This window comes from Podarcis filfolensis (assembly GCF_964270895.1).
Source record: "Podarcis filfolensis genome assembly, chromosome: Z".
Taxonomy (NCBI): domain Eukaryota; kingdom Metazoa; phylum Chordata; class Lepidosauria; order Squamata; family Lacertidae; genus Podarcis; species Podarcis filfolensis.
The window spans coordinates 48,727,569-48,740,204 of NC_139617.1; the positions used below are offsets into that span (position 1 = coordinate 48,727,569).

At 49.6% G+C, this 12,636-nt stretch overlaps 2 protein-coding genes across 4 annotated transcripts in view; both read left to right on the plus strand.

The window, feature by feature from the left end:
• Positions 1 to 12,636, plus strand: part of RABGAP1 (RAB GTPase activating protein 1) — a 93,377-nt gene that overhangs the window by 39,438 nt on the left and 41,303 nt on the right. For all 3 annotated transcript variants that reach the window (XM_083597240.1, XM_083597241.1, XM_083597242.1), the window contains one exon: positions 232 to 382. In XM_083597240.1, the coding sequence (XP_083453366.1) occupies positions 232 to 382 (151 nt within the window). The remainder of the gene's footprint in view (positions 1 to 231; positions 383 to 12,636) is intronic.
• GPR21 (G protein-coupled receptor 21) lies at positions 9,167 to 11,846 on the plus strand. The gene has a single exon (XM_083597412.1). The coding sequence runs from the start codon at positions 9,996 to 9,998 to the stop codon at positions 11,052 to 11,054; it is 1,059 nt and encodes a 352-aa protein (XP_083453538.1). The 5' UTR covers positions 9,167 to 9,995; the 3' UTR covers positions 11,055 to 11,846.

Consider the following 12,636-nt stretch of genomic DNA (forward strand, 5'->3'; position numbering starts at 1 on the left):
ATATATAAAAAAATTGTCCAGTAGCACCTTAGAGACCAACTAAGTTTGTTCTTGGTATAAGCTTTCGTGTGCATGTACACTTCTTCAGATACTGAGACAGGCCTATGGTTACATCGTGGACCTGAGGCATCCTCATTGTGGATGTTGTGGTCGCCCGAAACCATTCAGTCCATGATCTGTATCCTGCACACCCTTCCTGGTTTGATGTCTGGTCTCCTTCCTCTCTTCCAGGCACTTGAATCTGAGTGTGCGACCAAAAACCTTGTCCACGCTGGTGAGAAGCGGAGTCCCTGAAGCTCTCCGAGGGGAGGTTTGGCAGCTGCTTGCGGGATGTCACAACAACGATCACCTGGTGGAGAAGTACCGGATCCTCATCACAAAGGTAGGCCAATGGAACTGTCTGTGCGTGGGGGGAGGGGAGAGAATGGTTTAGTCCGATAGCAACTTCAGGAGATTTCTCTGCCTGACACGTCCATCTTTTTGGCACTGATGGCTTTCATTCTGTTTCTGTGGAATCCTGGTGCCATCTCTGAAGGTTGTTGGAGGCTCCTCAGTAAGATCACCAGTAATGGCGGATGCTTCCCTGAGGGGGCACTGACTCACTGCCGCTGCTCCCCTGTTAATGTGCCACTGTGGCAGAACTGTGAATGCATTCTAAGGCAGCTGTGGGGTTTATTTATGTCATAACATTTATAGACCGCTTGACCGTAAAGAAAAAACGTTAAAGCGGCCCACAAAAAGAATAAAACAGTTAGCAGTAAAAACAGTTAAAAACAGCTATTTAAATCTTTCAAATAATAACTGAAATAACAAGTTAAAGGACTTGTCAGCATTCTGTGTATCTGAATAGGCTTGCCTGAACAGAAATGTTTTCAGCAGGCACCAAAAAGTGTATAAGCGGTGCCACCTGGCTGACGTTAATAGTCAGGGAGTTTCAAGTGTGGAAACTGCCTTACCAAAAGACTCTCATAAGTGCAGAACGAGTATTACGTGGCACATGTAACAGTTCCGGTTCCACAGATTGAAGAGGGGCTGGGACCAGGAGCACTGTTATGCAGCGGGTCCACTCCTTCCTCCTTGGTTGTGTCTAGAAAGTGGTGCTGAGGCAGGAGTGTTCAGACCCCTGGGCACTCACTTGGGCTCTGTCATCTCCCCCATGCTTTTTAACATCTATATGAAGCTGCTGGGCAAGATCATCAGGGGGGCTGGGCTGGGTGTTCATCAGTATGAACCTAGTTCTACCTCTCTTTTAAACCAGAACCAGTGAAGGCGGTGAATGTCCTGTGTGAATGTCTGGAGGTGGCTGGAGGATGGTTAACAGATTGAGGTTGAATCCCGACAAGACAGAAGTACTATTTGGGGGGGACGGGGGAGGGCAGGTGTGGGGGACTCCCTGGTCCTGAATGGCATAACTGAGCCCATATAAGACCAGGTGCACAGCCTAGGAGTCATTTTGGACTCACAGCTGTCCATGGAGGTGCAGGTCAATTCTATGTCCAGGGCTGGCTGAGACCCTACCTACCTGTGCACTGTCTCGCCATAGTGGTACATGCTCTGGTTGTCTCCTGGTTGGACTACTGCAACATGCTCTACGTGGGGCTACCTTTGACGGTGACTTGGAAACTACAACTAATCCAGAATGCAGCAGCTAGACTGGTGACTGCGAATGGCTGCCAGGACCATATAACACCAGTCCTGAAAGACCTACATTGGCTCCCAGTATGTTTCCAAGCACAATTCAAAGTGTTAGTGCTGACCTTTAAAGCCCTAATTGACCTTGGCCCTGTATCCCTGAAGAAGCATCTCCACCCTCATCATTCAGCCCAGACACTCAGGTCCAGACACCTAGGGTCTTCTGGTGGTTCCCTCACTGCAAGAAGTGAAGTTACAGTTGGCTGTGGTGCCCTCCCTGTGGAATGCCCTTCCATCAGATGTCAATGAGATAAAGAACTATACCACTTTTAGGGTATAGGTGGGTTTTTTAGGGATAGGTTTTTTAGGGAGGTGGGTGGTCATCTCAGTCTAAACCACTGAGCTCCTTGTGCTTGTCAATCAGAAGGTCAGCGGTTCGAATCCCCACGACAGGGTGAGCTCCCATTGCTCTGTCCAGCTTCAGCCAACCTAGCAGTTCAAAAGCATGTCAGTACAAAAAGATAAATAGGTACTGCTGCAGCAGGAAGGTAAACACATTTCCGTGTGCTCTGGCTTCCCTCACGGTGTCCCGTTGCACCAGAAGCGGTTTAGTCATGCTGGCTACATGACCCAGAAAGCTGTCTGCAGAGAAATGCCAGCTCCCTTGGCTTGAAGCAAAATGAGCGCCGCACCCCATGGTTGCCCTTGACATGACTTAACCATCCAGGGTTCCTTTACCACTTTTAGAACACACCTGAAGGCAGCCCTGTATTGGGAGGTTTTTAATGTTTGACGTTTTATTATGTTTTTATACATGCTGGAAGCGGCCCAGAGTGGCTGGGGCAACCTGGTCAGATGGGTGGGGTATAAATAATACAATAAATCAATTAAGTGGTTGAGTGGGCATATATGTGGTAAAGTGAACTACAACCCTCATCAATCCCAGCCAGCATGTACCAGGGTTGGCAAAGGTTGGTCTGCAATCAGACACATTTGTGGAAAATGGCTTTATTGAAAGTTGAGTGGAGCCTGCATTTTCAGAGGCAGAATGTGCATGGAGTAGCAGATGCTGTGGGCAAAAGGCTGTTGCTTGTAAGTATCTCTGAAGCTTCCAGCAGCCCACCATAGGAAGCAGGATGTTGACTAGGTGCACCATTTGGTCTGCTGCGTCCTATGCTTTGTTCATGCCTAGCAGCCTCCTCCAACCTGGGCGATGCTAGTTGAGACTGAGGGGAGTTGTAGTCCAAAACATCTGGTTGGGGAAGGCTGCTGCCTAAGGTCATAATCTTGTGGTGAAGTGCTTGGGTGCATGGAAAAACTGTAGGTCACCACTCATTATGGTGCCAACCTTTGTAGAAACACAAATATGGCGTTACCATTTTAAAAAATTGTTTCCTCCTTTCTTTTATTGTTTAAACAACAGCCTCTGTTGCTTCTTTTTTACTGCCACTGGCTTGGATGTGCTCACTGAAAGTGTCAGTCAGCAAAATTAGCTCAGTGGGTTTTTAAAATGCAGCTTGTTTGTATTTATTTATAATGCATTGCATATATTATATTGCGTCAACTTCTGGCAGTGCTCTTTTCATCTTCATTGTTCCTTATGAAAACATTTAGCCAAACCCAATAAAAGTACAGTTGAATTGGGTTCTAGGTCTGTGACTTAATCCTTGGGGAAGAGTATTTGGCCAGATAGATGGTGGCCTGGTTTTGTGGAGGGCATCAAATTAGTATAATGAATGATGGATGCTATTATCTACCAGGTTGGGAACTGGGTGGGCAGAAATCTGGGATTGCTCAGCAGAAGTAATTAAATCTGTTTGAAAAACTGCGAGAAGATGGTTGTAATTTCACTGTTCTTTCTGTATTAAAACTGGTGCTAATCCATTTTCTTTATGTCTTACTACAGCCTTGCATTTAACAACTAACCTGGTAGTCTTAGAGGACCAGGAATTTCATGCAGGCGAGTGAGTGGGCTGGCAGAAGAGGAACAGACTCTTCCATCCCTCACCCACCAGCCTACTTGGTGTCCATGCTGGGAGTGTAAAAACTGTGATGCATTTGTCAGTGCAGCACTGTGGCAATGAGTTTTAATGTCAACAGACATTTGCAAGATGTATTCTGAGTCTAAATTTGTGGCAGTTGTGTGCCTTAAAGCCACCCACATTTTACGCTGGGGCTCTTGCCAGCTGTGCAGCTCAGAAACCTGTCAAATGAATGTGGTATTTAAGGTGGAATGAAAGAAGGAGACAGGTGCATGCAACCCCCCCCCCCCTTTGTGGTAACTAGCATGGGTACTGAAGAAGCAGGAAATATAGGAAAGCTCTCCAGTTGGCGGCATTAGCAGCTTCTGCTAGGTTGCTTGGAAGAAGGTTGTGATGCAGCTTTGAAAGAAGAGCATGATTATTTGGAACGGGAAACAGTAATTGCATTCGGGTCCCAGGGAATCTGCCTGGCCTGCTCAGAACCAGACGCAGACAGTGTTACTCACCCACATGCTTGCATCATGGTATTAATGTGTGGGGTCTGCATAGGAGGTTCACCTAATCTTCCTGTACCTGTTGATCCTACCTGTAAATCATGCTCTCCCCACCCCACAAGCACACATACTAGTGGAATGCCACAAACATAGAGTTTCGAACACCTAGTTTTCTTTGCAAGGCACTGCTCCTTGCTTGCTGCTGGAGCTTATATGTTCTGTGCCAGACCTGCATCTCCTTCTAGTTTCCTCAGGCCAAGTTCTGCCGTTGCTGTCTGCCTTTTGAGACTGGTGCAGTGGGACTTGCTGTCTGAATTGGCTCACAGTATTGATTTAGCTGCCTCCTGGAGCAGGCATAGGCAAACTCGGCCCTCCAGATGTTTTTGGCCTACAACTCCCATGATCCCTAGCTAGCAGGACCTAGTGGTCAGGGATGATGGGAATTGTAGTCCCAAAACATCTGGAGGGCTGAGTTTGCCTATGCCTGTCCTAGATCTTCTTGATTGGGCCACCTGTTACGCTACCCACCAGCTTCTCTTCCCCTTTTCCCCAAAAGCCACCATCAGTTTTCCAGATAATGTCATCTCCCAGGCAGGTGCTGGCCTCCATCAGAATTCTGTCAAAAATGCCAGTTTTGGTGGATTAGGAGTTTGCTAGGCAGACAAGCAAGCAAGAAGTCTGGTTTCTGTGGTTCTGTTCTCTCCTGCCCAAAAGCAGTTGATACTCTCACTTTTTTTGCTATCCTAAAACAGCACCTCTCCACTCTTCTCCAACATCCTGACTGTGCTTGATTTGCAGGAGATTTCTCTCTCTCTCCATGCTGTTGCTCTCCTGGTCTGGAGGGGGGGGGTGGCGACATCGGGAGGAGAACTGACTCATTTGCATTTTGAATAACAATGCTTTCTGAATTTTGGGTGAGCTTGGTGTAGAATTTGCATTCACTTGGGAAACAGTGAATGCAGCCTGGGAAGGAAAAGAAATGCCACTGGCTTTCTGGATGCCAGCTTCCAATTCTTAGGAAGTTAAATAGCAACTTAAATAGCCCCTTTCAAAATCTTCAGGTTCCTGTCCCCTCAAATTTCGTTACTTTAAAAACATAGGAAGAAGCTTCCTTTATAGTGTGTCAGACCAGGTTCTGCCTCCACAGGAGGCAGCAATGCTTCAGTTGCTGGAAACCACAGAAGGAGACAGGGCTCTTGTGCTCGAATCTTGCTTGCAGGATCTTGCTTCCAGCCATCTGGCTGGCCACTGTGAGAACAGGATGCTGAACTAGATGAGCCATTGGCCTGATCCACCAGGTTATTCTTATGTTCTTTATTTCAATCTATCTCCATATTGTTTATTGGCAGTGACTCTCCAGGGTTCCGGACACGGTTCTTTCCCAACTCTGTCTGGTGATGCCTGGAATTGAACCTGCGACCATCTGCTTGCAAGCCAGATGCTCTGCCACTGAGCTATAGACCTTTTCCATCTTCTCTTGCCCCCGCTTTTAAAGGCTATATGCCCAGAAACCCAGAAGGATGTTGTAGAAGCCAAGATATGCACTTTCTAGCCTAGCTTGGTCCTCTGGGTCTCTCCCTTCTTTGAGAGGGTGGGGGCAAAGGACCAGGGTCTGATTTTTCTCCCTGGGAATTTTGGTCTCTTGCTTTACTTTGATAGCCAGACCAGCATCCATCCTTCTGTCACTGCACATTTTTATTTTTAAATAGGCTGAATTTTGTGTGTTGTTTCTTTTTAGAGGCTGCACCGAGCCACAAATGGCTGTTTGGTTTCTCCTTCCGCATGAGTAGCTGCTCCACTGACCCAGCAAGCTGCTGCTTCAGCTTGTGCTGGCTCAGCAAAAGGGGAGCAACAAATGAGGAGATCCATAATGCAACCCTGATGGACTCGCCTCGTTTCCCTGGCAGGTTAATGAACTGCTGTCAGGCTTGGAGTCGAGAGGAGTCCTTTGGGCACATAAGAAGAGCCTGCAAAAGCAGACCAGTGGCCCACACAGCACAGCCTCCCGTTTTCAGAGTGGCCAGCCAGGTGTCTCTGGGAAACCAACAGGCAGGATTTGATCACAGGAGCAATCCCTCATCCTGTAGCTTCCGGTTGAGCTCTGCAGAACGAAACAGAAACATTGAATGCATCAAATGTGAGAAGCCTCTTTCTGGTGGCACGCTGGCTGTTTTCACTGTGACATCCAGGAGATGCTGAGTAAATGCAACTCCAAAAGGAGCTGGTGGAGTGTCTGAAAGGCCTGTCGGTTGGGATATCTCTGAAAACCAACTCCCTTTCTCAGCTAGGACTCAAAACCTTTGTTTCAGAAGTTTGTCCTTGATGACTTTTGCTCCTCTGTCCTCACTGGTGCGTCTATGCCCCACATGGCAGAAGGTCCTTACGTTAACACACCCATCTGTGTTGGTAGCAGCTGCTGCTGCTCTGGAGCCATTTCCCCAGCAGATGTCTCTGGAGCGAATAGAACTGGATGAAGTGAGAGCTGCTACAGTAAATCTTCTGGCCCTTTTGCCTTTCCATTCAACCAGTTAGAAAGTTTTTCAGGAGAATACATATCCAGGCATGTGTCAAATAAATCTGGCTGTCACTTCACAACAGCAGAGATTGGGATTGGCACTTCGTCCCCCAACAGGCAGGTGGGTATTGTCCCAAAAGCAGCGCTGACACCCATTTACAGAACTCTTTGTGGATTAAATCAGTTGAGTTCTGGCTTCCATTCCTTTCCCAGTACAGTTCAAACCACTGGTTATAGAATATAGTCGTACATCGGAAGTTGAATGCCTTTTGGTTCCTGAACGCTGCAAATGCAGAAGTGATTGTTCCGGTTTGCGAACATTCTTTGGAACCCAAACATCCGACACAGGTTCCACGATTGACTGCAGGAGTTTCCTGCAGTCAACTGGAAGCCATGCTTTACTTTCCGAATGTTTTGGAAGTCGAACGGACTTCTGAAACGGATTCCATTCGACTTTGGAGGTACGACTGTAGAAGAATTGTAGAGTTGGAAGGGACCCTGAGGGTCACCTAGTCCAAGCCCCTGGAATGCAGTAATCGCAACTAAAGAATCCCTGACAAGTGGCCATCCAGCCTCCCTTTTAAAACCTCCAGGGGAGGAAAGTCCACACACAGCCTTCCAAGACAGTCTGTTTCACTGTTGAACCATCAAAAAGTTCTTCCTAATGTTTCGTCACAATATGCTTTCCTGTCATTTGAATCCATTGGTTTGGGTCCTGTCCTCTGGAGCAGAAGAAAACAGGCTTGCTCCATCTTAGGTGACAGCCCTTTAGATATTTGAAGATGGCGATCATATTTCCTCTCAGTCTCCTGTTTTCCTAAACACCCCCCACTCCCCCAACCATTCCTCATAAGCAGGGCTGTCTTTACCCAGGGGTGCAGGGCACCCAGGCACTGAATTCTGGGGGGGCCGTACCACTGAAGCCGCCTAAGCTCTTAACTATCTACCTGTTACGAAAAAATAAGTAATTTTGATCAAGCTGACATTCAAAGCTGGCCTCCCCCCCGGCCGCTTTCTCCTCCCCAGAGTCCCGTCCTGCGTGGAGAGGCGTTGCTCTCTCGCCCACCATCAGAATGGCTGCTGCATCCCTCTTCTTCTCCTTCCTCCTCCTGGGGAGCTTTTAAAAGTGCCTGGATGTGAAGCTGCATGCCTTTGCGGAGCTTGGGCGCCCGGCTCTTGAGGGGCGACAGCAGCAAGACTCAGAAGGGCAGGCCACCACCGCCATGGCCTTGCCTGCAACCACGGAGAAGTATATCGTGGGTGTAGACGTGGGCAGTAAATTTTGGGGCATTGGGCGGATCTTTGCACCCTGGCGGCGCATATGCTAAAGACAGCCCTGCTCATAAGGCTTGTTTTCCAGGACCTTTATTACCTATAAAGAGTTTGTGTGTGAACCTGCTAGCCTCAATTACGGCTGTTGTATGTGTCACTGAAGCAAGGTTGTGGCTTCTCTGAGAAACGTTTAAAGTTGTCTTTGTGTCCTGGCCTGTTCGGGATCCACAAGCCATAGTTTCCCCAATTGGACATAACAGGCAGTGGCGTAGCGTGGGGGGTGCAGGGGGGGCCGGCCGCGCCGGCCGCAACATCTGGGGTTAGGGCAAATCCATGGGTTAGGGGGCGCAAATCCACGGGTTAGGGGGCGCAAATTACTTGCCTTGCCCCGGGTGCTGACAACCCACGCTACACCACTGATAACAGGAAACTATGGCTTAACTGTGGCTTCCTGGTTGGTTTATTCATTCACACAGAGGAGCCAGCAAAGTGCCTAAATGCAGGTGCTTGAAGCTTATTCATATGGTGGCTTATTAAGCTAAGATTTGATCAAGGGATTGCAGCCAGTGTTTGCTTCTATAGAGGCTTTGATGCTATCCTCTGAGGGAAGCTCTTGCACAGTTCCTACTTATTGTAAGTCAGATATCTTTCAGTTGTGTCTTCCCCATAATGCCCAGGTCACTATCATTTAGTGGCGATTTTGTATAGGACCTGTTAAGAGCATGGCAGAGCATAATTGCCAAGCTTAAACATCTCAGTGGGCATGGGAGTGTGCCAGCTGGGTTGGGTTCAGATGGTTTAAACCAAGTGGAGAGTGTGTCTTGGGAGAGAGAGCGTGCACTTTGGGATGTGTGAAGCATGCCGTCTGCCCCGCCCCCTCGCAGCCCACTCCCATGCGTCTAACTCAGAAGGGCATATTAGGATTTCTGCTGCACATCTTAGGTCAAGAAGTACAGCTTTGGGGGAAACACAACAACTTAATGCCTTGGTGATCAGCCAAGGAAAGACGCGTTGCAAACCTGTAAGGGAACTGGACCTCGGAGCGCACGATTACTCTTCGCACCTCCGAGAGCCCCTTCAGAAGAACGAAGCGGGTGGGCTTGGCTCCTGGCAGACTCCGCCGCGGCCCCTCTTTGCTAAAGGGCGGGGCGCTCCTCTTTGGAGATGAGGGGGCGCACCGGCGATCGAGCCGGGAAACGAGGGCGCGCGCGCCTTTGCTGCGGCTACCCGGGCGCGGAAGGGAGGCTCTTGGCTGCGCCCCCACCCCTCCATCGTCTTCCTTTGTCCGCCCCCTCCCTCGCACCTGGGTTCCTCCCCCTGCGCCGCGCAGGCTCTTCTGCGGCGGGCAGCTGCTCTGCCTGGCTGGGCGCATCAAAAGCAGCCGCTGCCGCGTCCCTCTGCGTCTGCTCCCGGCGCTCGCTTCGCCTTTGTCCCTCTCGGCTGCAGGTAGGCAGGAGGGCAGCTCAGCCTAGCCCAGCCGTGGGGGAGGGGCAGGGACCCGCAGGCCGGACTTTCTCTTCTTCCTCCTCTTTCCTCACTCCTGCATCGACGGAGAGGTGCGGGATCCGGCGCGGCGGCGGCGCCCATTCTCCAGCCGGCTGCGGAGAGGCTAGCCGAAGTCCTGCGGCGTTGTGGGTGAGGAGGCCGGCTTGTTCGCGTCCTGAAGCTATGGGAGGGGGGATGCTGTAAAGGCACCCCTCCCTCCTTTCCTTTTCATCTAGCACCCGCCCTCGCGTGGCTATTGCTGGATCTCCCCCCCCCCCCAATTGCACAAGCAAGCGAGCTTCCCTCCATCCCTTTTCTCTATCGCCCCCCCTTCCACGCATCTGTGCGTGGTGTGTTGCTGAGCTGCCAGCAGAGAGAGAGAGGAGGAGGAGGAGGAGGAGGGGGCGGTGGCTGTGGAGGCTGCAGCCCAAAGAGCTGGTGTTTCCTGGAGGGAGCCACTGCGGACAATGCCCAGCAGCTCCAGGGAGCCTCTCCATATTCTGTTTGGGCTTTGACAAGGTGGCACGTGTGGCAGCCGCAATGACAGCAGAAGCAGCCAGGCAGCATCCACCATCAGTGGCGGCAGAGTGAGGGGGTTTCTGCCACCGACGCAAGATGAATGCCTCCCTCGATGGTAGCAACCACAGCAGCAGCAGGCCCTTCTGCCTCCTGGCTGCCGGCTATCCGGAGGCCTTGGACATCTGCCTGCTGGAGCTGATCGTCATTGTCTTCCTCACCGTCCTCATAATCTCGGGCAACATTGTGGTCATCTTCGTCTTCCACTGTGCGCCACTGCTGAACCACCACACGACAAGCTACTTCATCCAGACCATGGCCTACGCTGACCTCCTGGTGGGTGTGAGCTGCCTGGTGCCTTCACTCTCTCTGCTGCACTACCGGGTCACCTTCTTGCCGGAGTCTGTGATCTGCAGAGCCTTTGGCTATGTGGTCTCCGTGCTCAAGAGCGTCTCCATGACCTCCCTGGCCTGCATCAGCGTGGACAGGTACATCGCCATCACCAAGCCTCTGTCCTACAACACCCTGGTCACCCCCTGCCGCCTCCGGGTTTGCATCCTGTTCATCTGGCTGTACTCGGGCGCCGTGTTCCTCCCGGCTTTCTTTGACTGGGGAAAGCCCGGCTATCACGGGGATGTTTTTCAGTGGTGTGCTGACTCCTGGGACACCTGGGCCATCTTCACCCTCTTCATCATCATCATGCTGTATGCACCGGCAGCCTTCGTGGTCTGCTTCACCTATTTCAGCATCTTCCGCATTTGCCAGCAGCACACAAAAGAGATCAATGAGAGGCGCGTGCGGTTCAGCTCCCAAGAAGGGGAAGCGGCTGATGCCCAGCCATGCCCAGACAAGCGCTATGCCATGGTTCTCCTGCGCATCACCAGCGTCTTCTACATCCTCTGGCTCCCCTACATAATCTACTTCCTCTTGGAGAGCTCTTCTGTCTACCACAGCCGAGCAGCCTCCTTCCTGACCACCTGGCTTGCCATCAGCAACAGCTTCTGCAACTGTGTCATCTACAGCCTGTCCAACAGCGTCTTTCAGAAAGGCTTGAAGCGCCTCTCTGGTGCTGTTTGTGTCTCTTGCGCCAGGCACCGGGCGCCAAAGGAGTCCTCCGCCTCGAGGAGCAAAAGACCTTCAAATGGGTGTCCTGCGTAAGATACAGATTGCTCTGACAAAAAAACAACAACAGAAAAAAGATTAAAGATATTGCCAGGTTTGCAAAAATAACTAAAAAACTGACAAGAACACACAATTTTTCTCTGAGAAATGCTGCTGAAGAACTGGAGATGTCCACAAGCATGTCTGTTTTAGTGTTTCACTTTACAAACGTCCTTGTGTGAGGCGGGTTTGGTGACCTGGCACCTGTGTTTCCAAAACTGAGCACTCCTCCTCCTCCTCCCCTTTCTCTCCTGTCTGGAGTGCCTGCCAGTGCTGGGCATGCAAGACCTCTGGCAAAAGAGACATTTGTGTTCTTCCTTTAAAGCTTGGGCATTTTCGGAGAGCTTTGATCTTGCGTGTCAATGTGGGAATGTGTAAATGGTCTGATGGTATACTCCCTGATTATTTGCTTTTGTTTTTCTGTGCAAATGCCAAAGTATATTTCAGAATTCTTAACATAAGGGGCCAAAGTATAGTCTCCCTGACTTCCCCCCAACCCCATTTCCCCCATATTCCTATAAACAAATAATGTAAACACTTGAACATTTGATTTTGTCGTGTGATACAGCCACACCACATGTGATTAATCAGTATTCTGACCTCCCTACCTCCCCCGATGCTTTTTCCAAAAACTTCTCATCCTGAGTGCCCTGTTAGAATGCTCATATGTGATTTACAGTACAGTGTTTGCTTTTTTATTTTTTAAAAAAATGTTTGTGTAGTAGTTGGGATGACTTTGAAGCAGACAAAATTTAGCAGTTGAATAAAGTATTTTCTTTTTCTAAGTAAGTGGAGAAAATATTTTGACCATCCTTATTGCTCTGGATATGTAGGCGGCAGCTTGAGAATGGAACAAAGGCATTCTCATTAGAAACCAGTGTGTGCTCAATTTTTGTTGTTATTTTGAGGAAATTTCTTTTTAAAAAACTTTCCTTTTAAATATTGAATTCCTCTAATACTTTACATACAGCTTTAGTAGCAAAACAAGAGTGAAGCATTAGACTCCTAAATAACTTGTATTTTCAAGAAAGGTGCAATATTTTGGATTTCCAGTTGGGAAACTGGTGACTCCTCCCTCCTGTTAGGGTAGGTGGGCTTGATATCTGTTCAAAAACCCCAGGAGCCAATTGCATTTCTGGTTTACTAAATGGAAAGAGGAGTTGGGCTCAGTGAACTTTCCTGGGGTGTCCTGTATGCCCCCATTTGAGGAAAGCAGAGCAATCTCTAAGCAGATTCCCTGTTGTCCCTATCACACCCCTGGCACTGCCTTGGCATGATAAGTTTCTTTTGTGGGAGAAATATACAGAAAGCAGACTGATGGCTATAAAGTACATTTCTGATCACAATTCAAAGTGGTTGGTGCTGACTTTTAAAGCCTTAAACGGCCTCGGTCCAGTATACCTGAAGGAGTGTCTCCATTCCCATTGTTCAACCTGGACACTCAGGTCCAGCACCAAGGGCCTTCTGGCGGTTCCCTCCCTGTGAGAAGTGAGGTTACAGGGAACCAGGCAGAGGTCCTTCTTGGTGGTGGCACCTGCCCTGTGGAATGCCCTCCCATCAGATGTCAAGGAAATAAACA